This window comes from Micropterus salmoides, unplaced genomic scaffold (genome assembly GCF_014851395.1).
Source record: "Micropterus salmoides isolate LMB-PRFRI ecotype aquatic unplaced genomic scaffold, ASM1485139v1 Ms_hic_scaffold_1, whole genome shotgun sequence".
Classification (NCBI taxonomy): Eukaryota; Metazoa; Chordata; class Actinopteri; order Centrarchiformes; family Centrarchidae; genus Micropterus; species Micropterus salmoides.
The window spans coordinates 62,407,923-62,419,470 of NW_024040040.1; the positions used below are offsets into that span (position 1 = coordinate 62,407,923).

An 11,548-nucleotide genomic window follows, 5' to 3' on the forward strand; every position below is an offset into this window, starting at 1 on the left:
TTTCCTTTGTTTGTTTTGCTAAACATGACAGCTGCCTTCATGAAACTAATGGCCTGATACTTAACACACACTCCGTATTCACTGTTGCCCCACTACCAGCACTGACACCCAATCCACTGAAATTTATATGACGTAAGAAGAAATTCAAAGCTGGTTTTAGTATCACTGTCTTTTCAACAGGATGAAAGCGTGATCTGTAAATCTGAAAAGATGTTTTCAGGTAGATGGAATGCTTTTCTCCTTAAGCTATTTAAAGCTCAGAAAGCCAAAGCTATGCGTGAGGTTTGCACATTGTGTACTCCCAGAGCCCTGTTTGTATACACAGAGGGAGTGGCCTTTATCTGAGCAGAACAAAAGTTCACTCTGATTTGCCGCTGGAGGTGCGGCAGAGAGTATATATATATCATTCCATGTCATGTTAGTTTTCAGGGGATGATAACTGGAGTCAGGATGAGAGTACTTGAGGTGTTTCTCTTAGCAGTGCTGGGCTGCAGTCTGGCTGAAGGGAGACTTGTGTCCAAATGTGAACTGAAGGACCAACTGATGACGGCATTTGGTGCACTGCTGGTGAAGGCTGAAAAAGGGCAGAGTGTGGAGAACTTAGTGGCCAAGAGTAAGTCTCATTTTGAACTTTTAAATTAGAATCATTGAAGCCTACAATTAATGGTGTTGAAAATAATTAAATATTTAATTGTTAATTTGAAGTAAAGTATTAATAAAACCTATATAACTGTAAAATGTGATTTGTGATCAAGAAATTAAAAGTTGTTTTAATAAAAGTTTGAGAGCTCCTGGGAAACCTAAACTGAACCATTTAGACCTTCAATTTGACTTCCCCTTGGTGCCTTAGGTGCTCATTTGTTATTAGCCTTTCATGGTTTAATGGATAGCACGGTCGGTCAGTTGGTCCACTGCTTTGATCCAGATGGAAATGTCTGAACAACTATTGAATGGATTACCGAGATATTTCATCCCCAAAAGGATGAATCCCAATACTGTCAACAATCCATGACTTTCACCTTATCATAATGATTATTATATTATGTGTTATTATAGAATAATAACAACTGATCCTTTGTTTTTTATTTAGCACCTCCAGCAGGTCAAACATTTAACTTGTCCACTACCTTTCGACTAATATGGCCTCATAACAATGGAGCACAATGGCACAAAGAAAACACATATATTGGGCTTTGGATACAAACAATAATAGTTTTGTATTACAGCAACAGAAATTCAAGTAAAACACAGAATAGCAGCGAATTATCCTTTAAAAGGCTCGGTTTGCTAAAGATTAAAACTCACATCGTGCCTAAAATGCATTGGCTTAAATTTTGATATTTTTTTGAGCTTATGGTGGAGCTGGAGGAGAAATTAGGGGCTCATAAAATCATTAGGATTCATCCTTTGGGGACCATAATTATGTTATATATGAAATTTGGAGATGTATTTCTCTCTTCTCTCCCCTGCCTTCAGTCGTCTGTCACGTGGAGCTGACGTCACAGTTTAACACCAGTGCAGTGAAACAGCTGACTCCCAGAATGGAAAACCATCATAGTAGGGAGAAAAGGGAAGCAGACCGTAAGGGCTCGTTTGGCAAGGACGAGCGTGAAGACCACTCCAGAGAGCGTGAACACCACTCCGGAGAAAGGCCGCGCCCATCAAAACCCAGGCACACATCAACCACCCGTCCCACACCATCCACCAATCAACAATCAACAACCTTCACCAATAACACAGAACCCATTCTTCCCACACTATCCACAAACCCAAACCAGTCTGGTGAGCCCTCAACCACAATCCAGGCCAGGAACCGACGGGACGTCAAGCCGCCTAAATCAAACACCCGCCCCACACTGCATCCTCATCCCACACCACACACCCCTCCCAAAAACTCCACACGACCCACTCGCCCTTCACACCTGGGTGGGCATAAGGACCCCTTAATCACAATCCGACCCCACGCCAGGGAGCGACGGCACGACAGGCAGCGTCCATCAAAAACTCACCCCACACTGCCCACTCATCCCAAACCCTCCACCCGCCCCACACCATCCACATACCTTCCACACCTGGACGAGGAGGTCTGGACCCTCTATGGTCTTTTCCAGCTCAGCAGTCACCTGGTCTGCAACGGCACAGCTCTTTCACCCAACATCTGTGAGATGGACTGCAACAGTGAGTTTCAATCTTTATACTTTTAAAGTTTAAAGTTTGTGTACATTTGCTCAAATTTGATGTCATTTTCTTTCCAGACTTGATTGATGACAACATCAGTGATGACATCAGCTGCTTGGTTACATTCCTCAACCAGCTTGTGTAAGTTGATTTTTAAATTTCTACACAGTGGAATCAAAGGCGGATCAAATGTCAGAAAGCCTACACAGCAACTTCTTATGTTAATTCATGTTGACTTTATTGTACAATGTTTTGTACAAAATTCAGTGGTCTGTTGCTGAAGCTAGTGGTCCAGACCAGTTAGTGAATGGTCCATGAAGTGGTCCATTGTCCTGATTCTGATTCTAATGAACCATTCGGCTGCTGAAGCACCTCATGTTTTGTCCTTGAAAATTGATGTCTGTGACTTCATTGGTTGTTGCCGGAAGTCAGTCAGGCTTAAAAGAATAAGGATATCATTAGATTGCCCTATGTGATTTAATAGGACCTAAACCCTAATGATTTAATTGTGTTTTTTTGAATATTTCCACAGTACGAAAGGTTTCAGGGCGCCCACCCAGAAGGAGTTAAGCAGAATGTAAGTTATTATCTTTATCTGATTGTAGTCTTATATTGTAAGTACTGCTTTCTGTTATCTGCCTTTTAAATGCAATAAATAATGAATTAATTACCAATATAGTCATGAAATAAATATAGTCAGTTCAATAAACAAGAAACAACATTGTGTATAATGTTAATCTCTTCTGTTTATTTGCAGGATCAGGCTAATCTTTCAGGAAGAGTGCAGTATTCGGGATGCCTCTGAGTACTTCGCTGAATGTGCTTAACCTGAATACATTCAGTGCCTTAACTACCACTGGAAAGATTAACCACCACTCAAATGAGTGGCCAGTGATTTATGACAATAATAAAGTGAAGCATGTAGCACTTGTTGCATTATGTGTCTATAATCCAGAAAAGTGTCACAATGTAGACTGATGAAGGAATTTCCACAAAATGCACTCAATAAAGTCAAGTCAATAAAGATAAATAGAAGACTTTAAATGGTCCTATAAATATTGTGTTTAATTATTGCTTTCGCCGCACATTTAACAAAATTATTAGGCCGTATGATTGTGTCAGCAGCAAGGGTCCTGTATTTAACTTGGACTGTATTAAAATGAATGAGGTGGTGTCGGGGGCTGTATCTCATATTTCACTGTAAAAAAAGAAAAAATTATTAAATTTTAGTATTTATTATAATTATTATAATTTGCTTTGGATTTCTCCCTCTGACTTAGAAAAAACTGAAACTAAAAATAATTTTATTTATGACAATTATGTTGTGGTTCTGACTTCTCACCACTAGAGGTCATAAATTATCATGTAAAAAATCATGGGGGTTTGTATTGAGGGATTTTTGGGTCAGAATTAAAACTAAAAGTCAAATGACAAATCTGAAAATGACAAGAATTATTAATTAAGGATTGGGCATTTGGGATTAAGGATTGGCTGCAGAGGTATCTTATGGACAGCAGGGGGAGCTCTGACTGCTAAAGAGCAAACTGCAATGTAACCAAGAGGAAAATTTGAACATTTCTGTCAATGTGGCCTCAAAGTCACCTCAAAGCAAATATAACATTTGTTGTTGGGTCCCTCAAGGCTCAGTTCTAAGCCCATTACTGTTCAATCTAGTTAAAATCAGTTCAATTCTGTGTACTTTAATGGCATGAATGTTTCATTTAGACAATGTTGCCAGAACAGTCCAATCAAGATCATTCAGTTTAGCAGTTATAAATTACAAAAACAAAAATAACTGTTCTATCTATTTGTGCTGCCATTTGATAGGCTTACACACCTAGACCTATAAAGGACCTTGACAACAGTATCAGTGACATCAGATGACCCCTAACTTCAGGGGGGAAAGTTAGGACAATTCTTGACTGATAGGGGACCCAAAAAATAGGTAAAAACTAATAAAAGTAAATTATACTATACATTATATAAACCATCATCACTGAGTATATATATATAGTGTATGCATTACTCGCCAATCTAATGGTCCTGTCACCGGAAAGAAATTGATAATAAAGAGTTTGGTCTTTATTTGTAAATTAATTCCCTAAAACGAATTCCATTAGTCTTTTGGACAATCGCATGTTAATATCTCAGTATTTAACAGTCACAAGCTTTGACGGTTGACTGTAATAAAAGTATCCACCATCTCCATCTTTTTGTTGAACATACAACCACATCAACGGAGACTCGATTCAAGTCCGGCCACGATTTTATTTCTTGCTTTAAACTCATTTTGGAACCCCTCTATTAACACATTAGGATCAATGGAGGAAAAGTCTGGGATGGAGTGTTTCTGCCTGTGAGGCTTTGTATGGCATGATTAGGACCTCCAATGCCAATACTACTCTCTCCATCCTTCCGGCAGAGTTGGGTACAGCCGGCCACTCCCACAGGACCAGTACAGGTCAGGGATGACACGGATTTGGTGTGATAGCATGTCAGCGCTAGGCTTGTATGCAATGTGGCAGTCTGTGTTGTTGTCTACTGTGCATTCAGTGGTGCATTCCCAGGTGTGTTTGCATAGACCAGGGAAATGCCACACCGACTGACCAGCTGTGAACCTTTGAATGAGTCTCACCTCGGTGAAAACATTCAAATTTGACGTCTGTTGCTACTGTGGTGTTTTGAGGAGTTGGTATGGCGGTGCTTGTGTGGGCAAGGAGTGGATATTTAGCCCAAGTTTCTGACAGGGCCGTGACAATTTTGGAATCGACGATGCAGTCCCAGGCCCCAGGGTCTGGCGGGGGGCCTGGGACTGCATCGTCGATTTCACTCTGTATTTCAATACGTGTGGTGTAGTGTTTGGCTGCCTGCTTCCTTCCCCCCCATGTCCACGCAGAGCAATGAAAGTTAGGTACCTATGCCTATATGTGTGGTCAATTCAAAATACTGATGATGTCGTCAATCAAGTTGGAGTGACTTGTTGTTACTTAAACACAGGAAAGTTTTCTGCCATAACAAAAAGTATTGCCAAAGTTTTAAGGATAATACAAAAGAACAGTTCAAATCATACAGTTAAATAAATAAAATAAAATAAATAAAACAGTAAACATTTCTGTGTTTAAATAAAAATAAATACATAAATAATATAAACATAATCAGTAAACATGTATAGTTTTAAAAAACAATTAAATTCATTACAGTTCATCGAAACTAATATAAATAAAACAGCAAATGCGCGTGTGTACCATAGGTTAGTAATATAAAGAAGTCATTTTATGTTTAGGATCAATGAAGAAATGACAATATATAAATGAAAAAATCATATGTACATGCAATATGAAAGAAAGAAACAAACCCATTAAGTAGAGGAGTAAATCAGAAGCCAGAGTGAGTTGTGGGCAGACTAACTGCAGTGTCATGTGTTGTCTGGTTTTCTCTCAGGTTATGACATATCTCGCTGCTTCTATGGCGCTGACACTATTTTTCTCCTAGTAGATGCTGCATTTTATTCTGGTCAGTGAGTGTATCAAAATCTGGGAATTTACATTTAATTTTTTTTAAAGAACTTTGTTCTGTTATCTTCATAAGTCCATCTGTCTCTACCTCTTTATGTGAGTGGGTTTATGTTGATGGGGGGGCAGGGGTTACTTTTTAATGATTTATGTATTTATGTTCTATCTTGTTCACATTTTGATTATGTGTAGCACATCGAGCTTACATATGAATTTGACGTTTGACAATAAAGACTTATTTTTTAACACTCAGTTCAAGTTGTGTTGATAAGTTACCATCTATAGGTATACATATCATAAGTTTATAATATATATATAAGTAGTATTTATATTATATTATATTCATTTACAAGAGTTAACTTGCTGTAGGCCTTGTGTTGCAGTTGGAGTCATTTTCATATTTATTTTTTACTGCTCCCTTGAAGGATGGATTAAATACAGAGAATGAATTTCACAACAATATCACAAACTTTACCTTTATTGTGGTGTAATGTTTTTTTTACATACCAATACCCAGTCAGTTTGATATTATTTCATTCTCATTGAGCATTCTGCTCTGTCCTCTTTGCAGGACAGTTCTGAACTTTTTCCATTTATAGACAGTTTGCCTTACTGTGGACTGATGGACATTAAGACTTTTAGAGGTACTTGTGTAACCCTTTCCAGCTTCATGACAGTCAACAATTCTTAATCTTTAGACCCCCCATCTGACCCACAACAAATATATGAAAAACAAACACATATACAGTATTCACAGATAACACTGTGGATATTTTGAGCATGTGTTGTCCAATAGTCCAACAGTTAAAATAAAGATCACTCAGTGTTCAGAGAGCAGCTTTCAGCTTTTAGGAGGCGATCTCAGAATGAGGGACTGACTGGACCTGCAATAAGGGATGCAATTGTTACAAACTACCTTTGAACGTTCGCCTCTGATGATTGTGCTTTTGTAATTAATGTACAGTAATAAGTGACAGTTTTTAAATACATTATTTGTTTGATATTGACAGCTGTTCGTTTTTTTTTTATAATTCACTGTACTGAATGGTTTATAGGTAATGTCTACTTTATCTACTTTGTCACTGTAAAGTTTAAACTAAGTCCAAAATATAAATAAATGTGTATATAGGCTACTACATGATATTTTGTTCTTAAAATCCACCATGAACCCACCCTTCTGTTGGGATCAGGATCATCCTGATTTTTTGGATCAAAGGGATCCCAATTCTACTAAAAACATTTGAACAACACAAACTGAAGGTTTGATCCTATCAAAACCAATATTGGATTAGGTAATCTGATCTGACTTCAGAATCCTTTTTTTCTTTTGAACAACCCATTTTCAAGATTTGATTCAATCTGATAGCTGAAATCCAATCAGATTACTTTTGAACAACTGGGCCCAGGGTCTGGGTATCTCTGGATAATCCGTAATTCGTTTGTAATTCAAAAACTTAAAAACTACTTAAAGTGTGTGAAAAAGTGTTCCTGATGTCGTTTTTTTTTTTTTTTTTTTTGCATGTTTGTCAAACAGAAATGTTTCAGATCATCAAACAAATTGATATATTAGACAAAGATAACACAAGTAAACACAAAAATAACTTTTTAAATTAAGGTTTTTATTATTAAGGGAGAAAACAAATCCAAACCTACATGGCTCTGTGTGAAAAAGTTAATGCCCCCTAATCCTAATAACTTGGGCCACCCTTTGCAGCAACAACTCCAATGAAGCATTTGGCCCATTCATATTTGCAGAATTGTTGTAATTCAGTCACATTGGAGGGTTTTCGAGCCTTAACCGCTTTTTAAAGGTCATGTCACCACATCTTAATCGGATTCAGGTCAGAACTTTAACTAGGCCACTCCAAAGTCTTCATTTTGCTTTTCTTAAGCCATTCTGAGGTGGCCTTGTTGGTGTGTTTTGGATCATTGTCCTGCTGCAGAACCCAGGTGCGCTTCAGCTTGAGGTCATGAACAGACGGTCTGGGTATCTCTGGATAATCCGCAATTCATTTGTAATTCTAAAACGAAAATACCGTTTATCTGTTTTTTGTTTCAAAACGAAAAACCAAATAACCGTTTTTGGTGTCAGAATCAAAAAAAGAAAAACAAATTAAAAACGACCCGTTTTTCGTTTTTTGGCGATTCATTTTATTGTTATTCCTTTTGGAACAAATAATGAAGAGAGTCTGTGAACGGAAACGGAAGTCACGTGGTCTATTCCTTTATGGAAGCGACAGCAACCGGTAAAACCTTCAAAATAAAAGTAGCCCATGTACCATGTAGTTAGAAAGGTGATTTTAGACTAAAACTAAACTAAAAGAACGTTTTAGTAGGTTATAAAACTAAACTAAAACTGGGCATGGAAAAAAACACTTTAATTAACTGAAATAAAAATTTAAATTATAAAATAATAATATAATAACGCTGGCTGTTATGGGAGAATTAAACATTTGTAAGGCCATTGGTGACCTGTAACCTCAGATTAAGACAAGTGAACTAATGTTATATGTAGCTTTGTTATAGTTAGCCTATTTATTTAAGTTTATATTTAATTGATATTTTAGTTTCCTAACATATTTATAGGCCTTCTTGCTATGTGGAAGCTCCACCAGCAGAGGTCACTCTGCCCCCTTCTGTGGCGCCAACAGGCAATAAGGTTTTGACCTTTTCACTTGTGTTTTTGGGGGGAGAATCTGCTGTTTACTTGGTCATCCTATCTTTTTCTTGGAGTGTAATATGCGATGATAACTGGGTCCAGTTAATGTTCCTGATCATTTGGTGGGTTCTGTGTTTGTTGCAATTTGTTTTCTAAAGTATGTCCAGGCCTGTCAGTGTGGTTCTGTCTTTATCCCTGCAGACATGCTGCAGCATTAAGACAGTGTGAGGGACGTGTGTGGACAGATTGATTCAATGCTGTGTGTTGCTTGTTTTGTGGGACATGCTTGATATGTTAAGAGGAAGAGAAGTTCTGCTCTGAGTCTGCTGGTTTGTATCAGATGTGAGAAAATGTCATTAGAAGTTGCTTTTGGTATTCTGTGATGTGACACAGGGAATATCCAGAAGGTCTTTCTTCTGAGGTGTTTGTGAATGAATGACTTAATGTCCAAATAAAGCTCAGTGTCCATCTGACTGATGACCCCTCAGATTGTTAACTGGCAGTAAAGGCTGCTCTGTAGAAGACTGAACAGTGTGCTCAGACTTTTTCATCTGTTTAGGGGAGTTTGGCCCCGGTCCCCTTTAGTAAAAAGACAAACAAAAAAACTACCGTGTTTGAGTATTGAGAGCTAGCTGCTTAATAACTCTGATAAAACTAAATATTAACCGATGGTTTGAGTTTGATAACAAGTCTAGCTGTTTAAATTTAAGCTTGTATATCACTGACTTAGTTAGCCTGTGTGGTTATCCATTTTCTTGTTGTGATGGTAGGCTTTCGGCCTGGTAATGCCACAATCTAGTCTCACTCTCTCAGGTAAGCTCCACCCTGCCTCTCCAGTAGCGGCACACACCAGGAGACAATCACCTCATTAAGAGTTAATGTTCAGGGAGCATTCAGGATCTCTCTTGATGCATTGTGTTGTAGTGTGGTCAAGGAGCAGGTTAGGATTTTGGATGGTGTGCCATCCAACCTTTGTGAACAGTTTTTTGAATTGTTTTTATTACAGGAATTTTAAGCCACCTGTCACCAAGACCCTGTAGACTGCATGGCCTGTTTTGCCTGAGTTCACCACAGAGGCGGCCGTGGAGGTTGATACCCTGAGTTGCCTTAAACATCTGCTCCTTGAATGAGGGGGAGTCAGAGCTGGTGGATGATTTACTGCATTAGTTGAGGGTTGTATAGCCACTGCTGTTTTGCTGCCTGATCAACTGCTGATTTTTGTGCCCTGATTTGAAATGGAGATTCTTGGAGACTCTGTTACTGGTGGATGGGCCCTGTGAATGTTTTTGTCAACTGCTAGGTTCTGCTATGTCGTGGTGTGTGTGGACCTTTAACTGAGCCTTATTGTGTGGGGTTTTATGTGTGTGACTTGCTGTCTTTAGGTGGTGGTGTCGTCAGGGCATCCTGGTGGCCATTCTGCTTTTGTAACAGTTTGCTTTTATCCTTTAGCATCTCTGCAGCATTGGCCTTAACATCTTGTTTGTTTTTTGAGCTTGTGTTAATAAAACTGCCCAAAACCTGATCTTTAAATTCCGATGATTCATAAATCACTTTTCCAGTCGAAATGCATGTCTCTCTTATAAATAAATGCTCTGTTAAAAAATTAAATAAAAATAAATCCCATGGGTTAAAATGAGACATTATATCATAGATCTGTTCCCAAGCTTGCTTATTTGCTTGTAGTGCTACGCTAACCTTTCTCCTAAGGAGGACAATTGTCCAAAAATGTTCAAGTAGCACAGAATTAATTTATAACAATTTATTATATACATATTTATAATATGCCTGAGCTCCACCTCCTTGTGTGCAATGACTGTTTTATGATGTGAAGACTATTGGATCTGAACGCTCGACATGGGCCTACAAATGTTGTAGACTTAACTAAATCTAAATCTGTCTACTATAGAGGCTCTAACAACAACCTGGAGGAGGAACTAGAGTAAATGACTATTGGTATAATATAACCTTAACATTATTTACAGTAGGTTTTAGTCTTCACTAACCCACTGTGCTTGTAAATTATTTCTGGGCATATGTGAGTGAAAGCGTTGCACTGCAGAGCCCTGCTTCACTGTACTATTGTGCATAAAAGCTTACTGTCTATGATATAAATGTGTATTAAAAGACAGAAGTTGACATCATCCTTATTTACAAAAACAGTGCCCAATTACAAGGTGTGGTTCCCATGAATCATGATGTAAATATCTGAAAGTGACAACAGGGCCCTTTTATATTGCTGGAGGAAGGAGTGGTGTTCTGCTTTGTCCTGCCAGTCCAGCATTTATCTGAACAGAGAGTGATGGTAGGTGATGGGGCCTTGATGCTATCATCAGTCCTCAAACCTGCACAGGCTCACACCCTCCAGGTACTGGGGAAAATCTGGGAGGTCCTGAGATGAGTACCAGGGAGAAAAACTAAATGACTCAACTTCACTTTTATTTTACTTTACACAAGTACAAACAGGACAGAGCACGGCCTTTATCTGGTGGTTCATCAAACAGAATTAAACCCAAAAAAGCATTAAAAGATCTGAAAGCCCGGGAGCTCATAATGCTCACCAGGTTTCACACATAAGTCTGCCTAACTTATGAGAACTACAGGCTGCATTAAAAATATTTACTCTACTTAACTAACATAGATATTTTACACAGGCGAAAATAGCAAAGGAAAATACAAAGTTTACAGCTCCACAGATTTGTTTTGGAAGAGTTTTGTTCTGACTCATAACAGCAGATGGTGGAAGCTGAGAGTTTTTAGCAGCTCCACAGAAAGAGAAGCTGGAGGAAGGTGAAGTTCTGCACACCCTTCAAGCCCAGTGATTTGCTTCCTCTGGTCGCAGTGCAGCCTTCTCTTATATATATAAGCACAAGTCAAAAGGTCAAAAGCTTGTTGGCTGTTGGCGCCACAGAAGGACTCAAGGGGGCAGAGTGACCTCTGCTGGTGGAGCTTCCACATAGCAAGAAGGCCTATAAATATGTTAGGAAACTAAAATATCAATTAAATAATATAAACTTACTTAACCGGCTAACTGCGATCCTATGCTACATATAACATTAGTTAAATTCCTAATCTGAAGTTACAGGTCACCAATGGTCTTACAAGTGTTTAATTCTCCCTAACAGCTTAACAGTTATTATTTTATTATTTTTTTATTTTTTATTTCAGTTAGCTAAAGTGTTTTTTCACATCCAGTTCTACT

General features: G+C 38.3%; 1 protein-coding gene across 1 annotated transcript; it reads left to right on the plus strand.

Moving 5' to 3' along the window:
• The first annotated feature begins 413 nt into the window (after positions 1–413).
• On the plus strand, positions 414–3,234 carry LOC119898281. Its single transcript, XM_038712471.1, has 5 exons — positions 414–613; positions 1,477–2,178; positions 2,256–2,319; positions 2,711–2,755; positions 2,936–3,234. The coding sequence occupies exons 1-5, from the start codon at positions 433–435 to the stop codon at positions 3,003–3,005; spliced, it is 1,062 nt and encodes a 353-aa protein (XP_038568399.1). The 5' UTR covers positions 414–432; the 3' UTR covers positions 3,006–3,234.
• Positions 3,235–11,548: the final 8,314 nt, after the last annotated feature.

What these genes read in the sequence shown, in the direction of transcription:
- LOC119898281 (XM_038712471.1), top strand. Translation starts at nt 433, where the DNA reads ATGATAACTGGAGTCAGGATGAGAGTACTTGAGGTGTTTCTCTTAGCA. An exon ending in GGAGAACTTAGTGGCCAAGA is followed by an intron (nt 614 to 1,476) that starts GTAAGTCTCATT and finishes CCCTGCCTTCAG; the next exon opens with TCGTCTGTCACGTGGAGCTG. An exon ending in CAGAAGGAGTTAAGCAGAAT is followed by an intron (nt 2,756 to 2,935) that starts GTAAGTTATTAT and finishes GTTTATTTGCAG; the next exon opens with GATCAGGCTAATCTTTCAGG.